Source organism: Brugia malayi (genome assembly GCF_000002995.4).
Source record: "Brugia malayi strain FR3 genome assembly, contig: Bm_v4_Chr2_contig_001, whole genome shotgun sequence".
NCBI lineage: Eukaryota > Metazoa > Nematoda > Chromadorea > Rhabditida > Onchocercidae > Brugia > Brugia malayi.
This window is the reverse complement of record NW_025062476.1, coordinates 13,062,854-13,076,753: the sequence shown is the minus strand read 5'-3', so window position 1 is coordinate 13,076,753 and position 13,900 is coordinate 13,062,854. Positions and strand designations below refer to the sequence as shown.

At 29.5% G+C, this 13,900-nt stretch overlaps 3 protein-coding genes across 4 annotated transcripts; 1 reads left to right on the top strand and 2 right to left on the bottom strand.

Moving 5' to 3' along the window:
• Positions 1–6,525: 6,525 nt before the first annotated feature.
• On the bottom strand, positions 6,526–8,798 carry Bm17572 (Uncharacterized protein; the record flags this gene model as incomplete). 2 transcript variants are annotated; one of them, XM_001894492.2, is made up of 2 exons in its annotated part: positions 6,526–7,233; positions 8,760–8,798. In XM_001894492.2, the coding sequence occupies 2 exons, from the start codon at positions 8,796–8,798 to the stop codon at positions 6,526–6,528; spliced, it is 747 nt and encodes a 248-aa protein (XP_001894527.2). The 2 variants fall into 2 exon arrangements, with proteins under 2 accessions (XP_001894527.2, XP_042935346.1); XM_043079412.1 differs by lacking the exon at positions 8,760–8,798 and having other exon boundaries at positions 6,614–6,633; positions 6,780–7,149.
• Positions 8,799–9,104: 306 nt separating this feature from the next.
• On the top strand, positions 9,105–10,127 carry Bm17571 (Uncharacterized protein; the record flags this gene model as incomplete). The annotated part of the gene is made up of 2 exons (XM_043079411.1): positions 9,105–9,158; positions 9,252–10,127. 2 exons carry the CDS (start codon positions 9,105–9,107, stop codon positions 10,125–10,127), a joined length of 930 nt encoding a protein of 309 aa, XP_042935345.1.
• A 2,004-nt stretch (positions 10,128–12,131) lies between these two features.
• On the bottom strand, positions 12,132–13,650 carry Bm271 (Uncharacterized protein; the record flags this gene model as incomplete). The annotated part of the gene is made up of 5 exons (XM_043079410.1): positions 12,132–12,493; positions 12,639–12,757; positions 12,987–13,095; positions 13,221–13,409; positions 13,494–13,650. 5 exons carry the CDS (start codon positions 13,648–13,650, stop codon positions 12,132–12,134), a joined length of 936 nt encoding a protein of 311 aa, XP_042935344.1.
• Between the last annotated feature and the right edge of the window lie 250 nt (positions 13,651–13,900).

Genomic DNA, 13,900 nt, shown 5'->3' with positions numbered 1-13,900 from the left:
TAAGTAAAAATAATTCATTTCGTAGTCAAATTACAAATTTGACTTTTTTTAAGAAAAAAAATTATTATTACAATTTCATTGTTGATTCCTGGCAATTCTTAATTTCTTTTTATATTTTAATCAACTGAAATTCTTTTCTTGTTACTATGCTAAAAATTTGTGATTACATATATAATTTTTTTTGTGAAACTATTTCTTTCTTGACAGGAAGACAGCTGATTTATAAAATGGCTCCTTCTCACTATATAACTGTGTTATTTCTGATAATATCCCTTATCAGTCGATCAGGAAACACGACAATTTCCAGTGATATAAGAGACGAGAATCAAAAGATCACAAAATACACTGCATCTCTACTTTTTACCGTTCTCTTATTTTATGGTATTATTAGTAATACATTAATGGCAATTGTATTATTCTGTAAACGAGAATATAATCATTACAGTCGTGAATTTATTCTTATCACATCACAATTAATTATTTGCAATTTTATGGCTCTTCTCCCTCAAGTGATTGTTGTTTTGCCGGAGATGCTACAAGCTAAAAATAATTCATACGGTTTGTTTTATTTGTATTCGCTTAATTTATTATCTCTTTGTTAACATTCATTCATTAATAATTATTTAGAAGAAGAGAAACGACAAGTGGTCTTGATGAAGCATTTGATCAAATTTAAAATGATCAAACTGAATAAATTGCCGCCATTGTTCCTTAATGAACAGAATATGAATGTTCATTGTCTGAATAATTCTTCTGTTACAAAATATATTTAAATTTCATTAATATTCAATTACTGTGGTATAAATCCATAAAAATCAGTGAATTAACTTTCTTGAGTAAAATATGCTGAAATGTTTTTTTTATCAACGAAAAACTGTTTTATAATTTACTAGGACTAAACTAATTCTATTGTAATACTTAAAATATTTTCATTTTGCAGAAAATAATTTTATTTACAGTGAATCAAACAATATGGATTAATCATACATTATCATCTTTTAATAATTTTTCACTCTTCGCGGTACTTAATTTTTCGTTTCTACTAACAGTGAATCGTTTTGTGGTGATAATTTTACCGAAGTGCAATACACTTTTCGAATCAGCAAAATTATATTTCTTAATTATTTTTATATGGCTGCTAACATTAGGTATATATTGCTAACTTCGTGATTTCCAACGCCTAATATTTCTAACTTTAGATAGGATTCGTTAATATTTCTTAATTTTTTTTTTTGTGATAATAATAAATTTCTAATAATACAATAACTGGCATTGAGTTCTGGAAAAATTAGTAGTCGAAATATTAGGCCCCAAACATTTATATTTTCATTATTTGTAGTTTATTTCATATATATTAGAATTTGTCCATTTTTATCTATTCTTAACACTTTACCATCAATAAATTTCGCGTTAGGTAAATCTAAATTGTATCATTTATTCATTTATTATTTAAGTTAAAACTTAAATTTGCAGCATTTTCAACTATTGACTATTATTTCTGCATCAGAAGTTTTCACGTCTCGGACTTACACTGGATAAGAGATTGCACAAAACGGCCAAAGTCAATATTTACAAGGTCCAATTTATGTGTTATTTTATTCTTTCACTTCTAACAAATATGAAAATTTCAAATGACTGTTAAGGCTTCGAAAAATGTGTCTCTATATTCACATTACTCCAATAAATAACAATTAATTTTCGAGATATTTCATGAAATTTAGTAATAATCAAAAAATTTTAATATAGCAGGTGAATGTCCTTTTATTATTACATTAAATATACATTTAAAAATTATTTCACTTATTTCCAGTATTCATTACATATGGTCATCAGTGTCACCTATTGTAATGTTTATTATGTACATTGCAATGTTCTATAATATACGTCGTAAACGTCAGCCTGTATTAATGATTCAGCATAATCAAAGTTAGTGTGATAATATTATTACTATTATTATTATTGCTAATGTCATCATCATTGTTGCTACAATTATTATCATTGATTATTATCAAAAATAACCATTAACAAATATCATTATCACTATTACTACTTATAATCATTTGCCACTATTATTTATCATTTATTATTGTTATTATCACTACTATTATCATTATCAGTATCATTATTTGTTGTTATCACCACTTACTATTATGTAATTTCAATTATTATCAATTCTAATTATTATTATTAATTTTAATAATTATGATGATAAATATTATTACAATTACAATTATTATTTTTATTATTATTACATTATTGTTGTCAATTTCTTTTTGACAGCTTAAGTAATTAAATTTTTATTCTGACATAATAGTTAATACAAGAACTCAGCAATTACAATTTTAACACAAAGGAAAGCGAAAATCACGTCAGATTTTCCAACTAACCGATCGAACAAATCCAAAGGATTTTATAAAATGAATTTGATGGATAGGATCGTAAGTTTTAAAGAATGAGAGGAAATAGTACCATTGTATGATGACAGAAAAGAATCTTCAGGATACGCATATATATATATTACTGTATTTGTTATGAGGTAGGGTCTATCTGATTCGAGTAGATTTTAGATTCGAATAGTTTTTGCTTTGATTAATTTTTGTTTTATTCTGATAAAGGTTATTTCATAATAATACGTATATTTACAATATCGCAAAGTAAGTCAGCTAAATAAAATGCTGATGTAATGCTTATGAATTCCTAATTTAATTTCTAATGGATAAACAATGAAAGAGATTAAACAAAAGAGGTCAACTAAATAAGGAGCTAATAATTGTAAAACGATCTAATTGATGGCAAATTCCAACATGCATTCTTTGCTAACAAACTTTGCATGATAATGGGACATTTGTCTGAGAAATTTTCGTGTGAGACAATTTTTAGTTTTAATACAATTTTATCGGTTTTTCCAACAATATTAGAAACATTTACTGTCCGAAAATCTAAGCATTATTAACCATTATTGATAACAATTATTTATTATTATTATTATTGTTGTTTCAACTGTTATTATTTCTTGCATAATGAATTATCGTATTTATTTTTCATAATGATTTATCGCATTTATTAACTATTCCAAATAACAGTTTTCAAATAATTTTTGTTTTAAAAGAGAACATTCTTCAAAATTCTCAATTATTTCTTTACTTCTCTACTGATCATTTTATTCATTTTTTATTTAGATAGCTCAATGTCAATCAAACGTAAACTGAATATGGCAAGAAATAATATTTATGAGCGATCCATGCTAGTTCAAGCAGCACTGACCTGTGGCGTATTTGAAATCAAGCTTATTATTGTTTATCTTTTGCCACCGCTTATAATTAAAATATTTGGTGAAGGAGCTCATATTCCATTAAGAATTTTCATTAATTGTTATATTATCTTCATTTATGCTGCATTACCCACTGTTTATTTCCTCTGCAACAATCGAGCTCGTAGAATTTTAAAACATCATTTCTTCCAGTTAAGACATCAACATTTAAACGATCAATTCGTGGAGTTAAGAGATCAGCATTTCAAAGATCAACATGTCAAAAAAAAATATAGTCATTGTTTGAATCTATGATTTTATCAGAATGCATCTATAAGCTTAAAATATTTTACTTGAAGCATAAAGTTTGAATAAATTGCTATGCTAATAATGCATAATAAGTAATTCGAGAATTAAATTTTTTTAGACTATTCTTAAATTTCAGAATTTACTGTGTATTTTCAACCAACTAATTTAGCAGCTGATGATATGTTTCTTTCCAATGGCTTAAGTAAATAAGTGCAAGATTTTTATCGATATTATTTTGCTTAATTCATCGTGCAATTTCGATTTATTGTTAAATATATTTATTCGACTTTCCTAAGACATTTAAGAGATGAAGCATTATTATCAATATCAATAACTGATAATAGTTCACTAACATCTGCAGGAAAAGGAAGGAAATTGCAAAAGCTATGGATTAAATTATAACTAGATAAAATTTAATTATTTGTTAAATTTAATTATTAAAAAAAAATTTTTTATTCATTTCAAGTATTAATTATTTGCATATTATCATGTTATTAATATGGTTGCGAAAAAGTTACGTGTAAGTTATTTGATAATATAGTTTAAATAATTAAGTCCACAGTTTTTTACGATATTGTTTCGCTTAATTCATCATTCCATCATGTAATACTATCATTTTTTTTTTTTTTCGTTTTCGGAACTATTAGTTTATCCATTATTCATTTGGCAGCAATAACTTTAATTAATGATAAATTCCATATTATATTTTTATGGTTTTATACTACTCTTTTGCAGTTGCATATTACTATACTATATGTTATTATCAAAATTTAAATGCTTAATTTAATACAGATTTAAACAGCGAAATTTTTCACATAAAACTATGGTAAATACAAAAAGGCTTTTTAGGGATTTGCTAAAGTATAAATAACTTTGATAAAATAATAGGGAGGATTTGTTACAGTAACTATCATATTATAATATATTTTATATAATATCATAAGGGACAAACATTTCAAAAAGAATACAGTCATTGTTTGAATCTATGAATTTATCAGAATGCACCTACAAGCTTAAAACTTGAACATTGCCATTATTATCAGATTGTATAGTACAAAGTGAAAAATGCTTCTATCAATTTGTAACGCAAAAGCACTAATGAAAGTCTGAAATTTGCTCGAGGATTGAAAATTTCTTAGGCAATTCACAGATCATCCACATATAATTCTTAAAGTTGTCTTATGAATTATAAAGTTATTATAAGTTACATTTTCTTCGCTGATGAAAAATAAATAAAATAATAAAGTGAGAAGAACAAAAAAAAAAGAGCTTAAAAAAAAGATCAAAATTAGGAAAAATACAATTTACTCCAATTGTCTTCAAATGAAATTTAAATAAAAAACATATGAGTGAAAAATATGTTCTATGAAATCTTTGCAACGATACTTTTATATTCTTTGCTTCAATCTCATGGTTAGGCTATAAATATTTCACATATTGTTTACGCAGTATAAGCTCCTCATTTAGTTGACCTCATTGTCGTAAGAACGACATATTTAAATTACATTCAAATCCTAATATTTTTTGCCAGATGCGTGATGAGTCAATCACCAAATATTTTTGCATTCGTAATTAACACGTGTCTAGATCTTTAAGCGATTATGCTAATTACTTCCTCTCTTCTCACACAACAAAAAACTAAACTTGTTAACAATTTTTGTTTATATTCATGCAAATGTTTCCGCCGGTTTTCGGGTTCTGTATATAAACTAACCAATCTTCCCTTTTTTACCGTTATTCATTCTACGTTTTGGGGTGATTTTTGGTGGGTGTTTTAGTGCTTTATAATTATAACAAATCCTTTATAATATCTATGTGTTGCGCGTTGTTATAATGTTGATTTTTGAGTTAATGTTAATTTTGTATGGTTTAATTACCCAAGTTTGAGGCAAGTGAAATATCTGGCAATCAATACATTCCACAATACTCATTGTTGTGTCGCCACTATTTGTAAATTATCCTTGAATTTATGAAGTCAACAACTTTTTCTTAAGAATTAAGTTTTTGGTGCTTGTTCAAAACCGAATTTTGTATCTAGGAATTAGCAAGTCGATTGGAGCTACAGAAGTCAGAAGAAAAACAGTTAAATATATCGTCATTTTAGATATAAAATTATAATTTAGGATCTTACTGCGAAATAGAATTTAGAATAAGAACTAAGGAATCAAAATCATGATGGTCAGGGCCAATGTTGTAGATTATTTGACGAGCAAATTGCAAGTAATCAAGTTAAACCATTATGATTTTATGGTGAATCAATTAGTTAGATAACGAAAAGAAATATTAGAAACAGCCTGATATATTTGTAGAAGCTGACTACTTCATTCAATCAAATGGGGCCTTACAAATCTTGATTTCAAACAGAGTTAAGTAAAAGTTTTTTAGAGTATGCTTGCCTATCATAGAAAAAGAAAGCATTGGTTCTATTTCTAACTTTGAAAATAGAAAAAGCAACTGAAAATCTATGATAAATTATTTTTATTGTATTTCAACAATTTGCAAATATGGATGAGAAGAAAAATTAAATGTTTCATGCCAATTGTTGAATAATTATATAATTCTATGCAAATCGCGTAATGAAAGGGTTCATGAAATGATATATTGTGATTAACAAGAATCTTTTTTTTCCCCAAAAATTTACTTCCACGTTATTTATATGCAATAATCAAAGGAGGAATACAAATGAGCAATCTCATTTCATCAGTAATTTAACAACAGCGATACTTACTTACTTACTTTCTAGTTTTTCGTGCATAGCATGCATAGTTACTTGCAAATAAAATTAATGGAGGAATTTAATGTTGAAAAAAGTATTGCACGAAAAACAAAAAAGTAACACTGATATGTGCAATATGATAACTTATCATTAAAAAAGGAATAAGTAACAAGAATTTAAACAACAGAAAATACAAATAATCAACAACAGAAACAGCAGAGGGCTATACTTCTGTTTAAAGTGCATAATTTTAATGACTGTGCATGTGCGATTTCAAACGGTATTTACTATAAAAACCTTTACTGCATACAGTGCAGTTATGGATAGGTCTATTCTTGTCATGAGTTGCCATGTGAGACTGCAAACTGTGTTTTCGTACGAAACTTTTTCTGCATACCGGACAACTGTACGGTTTCTCACCAGTATGAATTATCATATGTTTTTTCATACTGATGGACTGAGTGAAATTCATTTTGCATATCGGGCAGCTGTGCCGTTTCTCACCGGTATGAACAATCATATGCCTTTTCATACTATTGGAGCGAGCGAAATCCTTTCCGCATGTGGGACAACTGTACAGCTTCTTACCGGTATGGGTCATCATATGTTCTTTCATATTTATTACTTCCTTCCCACACATATTGCAAAGGTGCTTCTTTCTGGTCTTTTCTTCTTGCTTCGATAGTTCTACTACTTCCACCAGTGTTTCGATTGGAACGAGCTGACGCCGCGATTCAATTCGTTTATCACTCACTCCCTCCACTGATAAGCCTTGCGATTCATCTCCTTCCTTTTCCATTCTTGGAGCTGATAAATCTAGGGGTTTTGTTTGAAACACTTGCAATCCAATCTCTTCTTCATCCTCTCTTTCCATTGATAAGCCTTGTGATCCATCTCCTTTCTCTTTCACTTTTGATATTGATAAATCCAACGGTTCTGTTTGGTCCGTTTGCGCTTCCTCAAATGATATGAAATTATCAGTCTCTGCTGAATTTGAAATCTCCAAGGTATTGCAGCGCTGTGTTGATTTTTAAAATTTAAATGGACTTACGATAGTTTGAATATTGCTCAATTGGAAGAGGAAGAAGAAATAAACGAAATGCATGTCAATGAGAATAATTTCTTGTTAATTCTGGAAAACATTTAAATTATTGGACGGTTGCTCATAAGAAATTACACCGCTTTTGTTTGACAGATGCCTATAAGAGAAATTTCTCCATGTAAATGTTTTTCCCGATATAATGGATCATTTACAAATTTATAATTGAGTTGTAAAATCCTTTTCTTATGTCAAAGCTCTGAAAAAAGGTAACATCCTCTGCCGAAAGAAATGAAATAGACTTACTGAATGAAATTTGTTGAAGAAAATTTGGTAGAAGTTACCCGATCAATCTGTTAGGGTTGCCGGAAAATGGTATGTATAAATGCACATTCAGATGGGAGTGGCCAAGTACGTGTGCTAATAAGTTACGTCCACGTATAATAATAGAGGTATAGTAATGATAACAGAATATATAATATTACGTATAATAATGTGCAATCACTGATTAATCCCTTACATTGAATAGTTTCATTTAGTTGTTATAATGCATTGTTCAAAATAATTTATGCAAAGCGGATGTGACATTTTTTGTAATTTTGTTTCATTTAGCTTCAATTTTTTCACATTTTCAAATCTTTGAAATATTAGCGAGAGTTTAAAGCTACATTGCTGCATAACATATAATTGAAATATTGACTTATAAATACTAAATGATTTCATCAAACTTTTGTTTGGACTCCATTTCTTAATCTTCAAATTTGTTTTATCGAAAAACTTAAACGAAATGAAACAAAACATATAGTTTAACTGTTTAGTTTAACTGTTTGTATTGCTATTAAATTTTTTTAGCGTGAGTTGAAAACTGCATTGCTATATCTCTTATAATTGATAATATTAGCTTATAAATGTTAAATGATTTCAACAAATCTTTCTAATCTTTTGCTTGCTCCATTTTTAAACTTAATTTTCAAATTTGCTTTGTATATATATGTGTAAATTAAGCTTATTAAATTTTTTTTTTACAGTCATTGTATATAACATATTGTGTGATGAACATTTTAAGCAATCCTTTGTTAACAGAAGTTTTTCAATTTGTTGCAAATTATCGATCAACTAAATTTAATATCAATACAACCAATTAAACTACGTATAACTTTTTCGACAAAGCAAATTTGAAAATTGTCACATCACACACAAAAAATGTCACATCCTAAAGATTTGAAAATGTGAAAAAATTGAAGCTAAATGAAACAAAATTACAAAAAATGTCACATCCGCTTTGCATAAATTATTTTGAACAATGCATTATAACAACTAAATGAAACTATTCAATGTAAGGGATTAATCAGTGATTGCACATTATTATACGTAATATTATATATTCTGTTATCATTACTATACCTCTATTATTATACGTGGACGTAACTTATTAGCACACGTACTTGGCCACTCCCATCTGAATGTGCATTTATACATACCATTTTCCGGCAACCCTAACAGATTGATCGGGTAACTTCTACCAAATTTTCTTCAACAAATTTCATTCAGTAAGTCTATTTCATTTCTTTCGGCAGAGGATGTTACCTTTTTTCAGAGCTTTGACATAAGAAAAGGATTTTACAACTCAATTATAAATTTGTAAATGATCCATTATATCGGGAAAAACATTTACATGGAGAAATTTCTCTTATAGGCATCTGTCAAACAAAAGCGGTGTAATTTCTTATGAGCAACCGTCCAATAATTTAAATGTTTTCCAGAATTAACAAGAAATTATTCTCATTGACATGCATTTCGTTTATTTCTTCTTCCTCTTCCAATTGAGCAATATTCAAACTATCGTAAGTCCATTTAAATTTTAAAAATCAACACAGCGCTGCAATACCTTGGAGATTTCAAATTCAGCAGAGACTGATAATTTCATATCATTTGAGGAAGCGCAAACGGACCAAACAGAACCGTTGGATTTATCAATATCAAAAGTGAAAGAGAAAGGAGATGGATCACAAGGCTTATCAATGGAAAGAGAGGATGAAGAAGAGATTGGATTGCAAGTGTTTCAAACAAAACCCCTAGATTTATCAGCTCCAAGAATGGAAAAGGAAGGAGATGAATCGCAAGGCTTATCAGTGGAGGGAGTGAGTGATAAACGAATTGAATCGCGGCGTCAGCTCGTTCCAATCGAAACACTGGTGGAAGTAGTAGAACTATCGAAGCAAGAAGAAAAGACCAGAAAGAAGCAGCTTTGCAATATGTGTGGGAAGGAAGTAATAAATATGAAAGAACATATGATGACCCATACCGGTAAGAAGCTGTACAGTTGTCCCACATGCGGAAAGGATTTCGCTCGCTCCAGTAGTATGAAAAGGCATATGATTGTTCATACCGGTGAGAAACGGCACAGCTGCCCGATATGCAAAATGAATTTCACTCAGTCCTTCAGTATGAAAAAACATATGTTGATTCATACCGGTGAGAAACCGTACAGTTGTTTAATATGCAAAAAGAATTTTACTCAGTTCGCGAATATGAAAGTGCATATGATGATACATACCGGTGAAAAGCCATACAGTTGTCTGGTATGCAAAAAGAATTTTATTCAGTTTAAGCACATGAAAGAACATATGATAATTCATACTGGTGAGAAACCGTACAGTTGTCCGGTATGCAGAAAAAGTTTCGTACGAAAACACAGTTTGCAGTCTCACATGGCAACTCATGACAAGAATAGACCTATCCATAACTGCACTGTATGCAGTAAAGGTTTTTATAGTAAATACCGTTTGAAATCGCACATGCACAGTCATTAAAATTATGCACTTTAAACAGAAGTATAGCCCTCTGCTGTTTCTGTTGTTGATTATTTGTATTTTCTGTTGTTTAAATTCTTGTTACTTATTCCTTTTTTAATGATAAGTTATCATATTGCACATATCAGTGTTACTTTTTTGTTTTTCGTGCAATACTTTTTTCAACATTAAATTCCTCCATTAATTTTATTTGCAAGTAACTATGCATGCTATGCACGAAAAACTAGAAAGTAAGTAAGTAAGTATCGCTGTTGTTAAATTACTGATGAAATGAGATTGCTCATTTGTATTCCTCCTTTGATTATTGCATATAAATAACGTGGAAGTAAATTTTTGGGGAAAAAAAAGATTCTTGTTAATCACAATATATCATTTCATGAACCCTTTCATTACGCGATTTGCATAGAATTATATAATTATTCAACAATTGGCATGAAACATTTAATTTTTCTTCTCATCCATATTTGCAAATTGTTGAAATACAATAAAAATAATTTATCATAGATTTTCAGTTGCTTTTTCTATTTTCAAAGTTAGAAATAGAACCAATGCTTTCTTTTTCTATGATAGGCAAGCATACTCTAAAAAACTTTTACTTAACTCTGTTTGAAATCAAGATTTGTAAGGCCCCATTTGATTGAATGAAGTAGTCAGCTTCTACAAATATATCAGGCTGTTTCTAATATTTCTTTTCGTTATCTAACTAATTGATTCACCATAAAATCATAATGGTTTAACTTGATTACTTGCAATTTGCTCGTCAAATAATCTACAACATTGGCCCTGACCATCATGATTTTGATTCCTTAGTTCTTATTCTAAATTCTATTTCGAGTAAGGCATAATTTACATTTTTTAAATTTAGATATCCTATATAGTAATTAGATATCTAAATTGACGATATATTTAACTCTTTTTCTTCTATCTCTTGTAACTCCAATCGACTTGCTAATTTCTATATACAAAGTTCGGTTTTGAACTAACACAAAAAACACACTTGAATTTCTGTCACTTCTGTCACATTTCTTGAATTTCTGTCACATTTTGGTTAAACAATCTGACTTTGTTACATTACTACCTTGACTTTTTAATTTCTTTTTGGAACTGTCATATTGATTTTTATTGGTTCACTGGCCCACAAACTATCCTTATATTTGATATATTGACACAGGCGTGATATTACAAACTTTACAATAAAAATCTAAATGCTTCCTTTTATCGCATTTCTTCGCTATACGTTATCTTCTCTCAAATGTTCCATTCATTGTTTGTAGTGAAACAAACGGATGTTAGCCAGTAGTCCTTAATATAAAAGGGCATGGCTTTTTTTTTTATCGTTAATTTTCTTTTCTCGGGAAATATCTGCAATTATAATACCACGCGCACGACACCTCAAGGCACCAAAATATATCGTCGAAGATTTGAAAATTTATTTTGGGAAAGATTGTTGATTCCAGGGAGATTAGTTGGATGTAAATGTAAATATGCGAGGTAACAGAGGAATATAATAATCCTTTATTAGCAAAAACAATAGTGCAACAACTTGGTAGAGAAGAATTGAAATTGAACTCTCTTGGTTCTTGGTAGAAACACACAATGCTCTTTTCAACAAGGGTTTCAAGCAAGCAATATGCATAAACAAAGTGATTTACAACAAGAGATTGACCTGCCGAAAGAGTAATCGATCTAACAGAGAGCTGTTAACCTGGTTTGCAAGCAAATCTAATTACTAGTTGACTGGCCGAAAAGAACATCAGTTAAGCAAGAGTTGTTAACTTCTAGATTCAAGAATAATTTACAATTAGTGGCGACACAATAATGAGGTCAACCAGATGAGGAGCTTATACCATGTAAAAAATATATAGAAGATTTACAGACTAACCATAAGATTAAAAACAAAGAGTCCAAAGCATAAACACTATTTGCAAAGATTCTCAACTCTCATGTAATATTTAAAGTTTCGCGATATTAAAATCCGCGATAATAATGCCATACTTCAGGCCTTCACATTGTTCCGTGCGTCCCAATAGCCCTTGAAAGCAGTCTTGTTTCTAAATGTCCCATTTTCAGTTGTGACCAAGCATTTAAATGATGTTTTAAGATATCACGCGACTGCTTACTGTAAGTGAAATGAACAGTAGGCAATACGGAGCAAATGAAAATGATGTAACAATTTATGAAAATTCTGGATGGAAGATCAGCTCCTTTGCCGAAAATTTTAGTCAACAATGGTGACAGAAAATTAAAAATAATAACGCCAATTATCCATACACCACAATTCCATACAGCTTGAATTAACATTGACCATTCATAATAAGAAATTTTTATGACACTGCTTTTATGTTTCGCACCCATGTTCATAATATCTGAAGATACTTGATAGTTAAGCAATGAAATATGCAAAGATTTGAGAGTGAAAACTTTGGAATTTAAAAAATTTAACAATTTAGAATATACCAGTAAATTTTATTAATTACTCATAATATAAACAAATAATTAAGTAGCACAAACGTTGCTTTCCACTGTTACCATATATTACAAAATGACGCCTACGACGTATGCTGTAGAGTATGGCGATATACATAGCGAACATTATATTAGGTATGAGCAATGCCCAACGGTAAGATATCCTAAAATATATTAATATCCATCTAGAATTTTCTGTAGCGGCTAGCAAATGAAAAGACATTGGCTATTACAGTATAAAATTTTTGGTGTTAGCAAATATTAAATACATTAAAGACGAGTGACGTTTTGGAATAACACGAATGAAGAAGTTTGCATGGAAAAATTGACAATTTAGTGGTTTAATTAATTAAAGAATTGCTCAAAATTGGAAAAAGAACTTTGAACAATCACCTCCACCAAGTCTGGCTTATTCCGCTTGACTTTGCACAATTTGCTTCCCAACTGAGATTCCACACAAGGAATCTTCTGGTGCAATAATAAAAATCGGCAGATGTGATCGCTGAAAATTAGCACCAAACATTAACAAAAATTCAAATAAAATTGGATGCCCAGAACCTCTACAATAATAATGGCATAACTGGAAATCATTTTGATCATTATTTAAGGTACATCAATGATTCATACCTAAAACTGATAACCACACAACAGCAATTAGAAAATACAGCTTTGCTGATTTGAAAAAAGTGCGATATTTTGGTAAAATTAGTGCCACAAAACGATTCAGCGTCAACAAAAGTGAAAAATGAAGTATGGAAAAGAGTGAAAAAGTATTGGAAGTTGAGAATGCGCGGTTAATCCACGTCGTTTCACTTGCTGAAATTTAAGCAAATTAGTTATTAAACAAATAATTTTTGTATTAAAATGACTCTTTTAAAATAATAACCTAAAACAACTTACAGTATGAATTATTTTTTGTTTTAAATATTTCGGGCAACACAACAAGTATTTGCGGGAGAAAAGCCGTGAAATTAGAAATAATCACTTGTAATACAATAAGAGTAAATTCACGACTGTAATGATTATTCCGATCCTTACAGAACAACACGGTTGCCATAAGTGTATTACTTATAATACCGTAGAGCAGGAGTATAATAAAGAACAGAACTGCTATGTATTTTGCAACTTCGTAGTCTTTGTTTCTTATGTCGGTGACAACTGTCGCATTTCCTTCCAAACAGAATGAGGGTAATATCAGAAATAATATAATTGCATAGTAAGAATAAGTCATTTTGTTAACTGACAGTCTTTTTCTAGCATAAAGCTTCAGCGCAATAAGAAGGGAACAATTTCAGCAGGTTGGAATA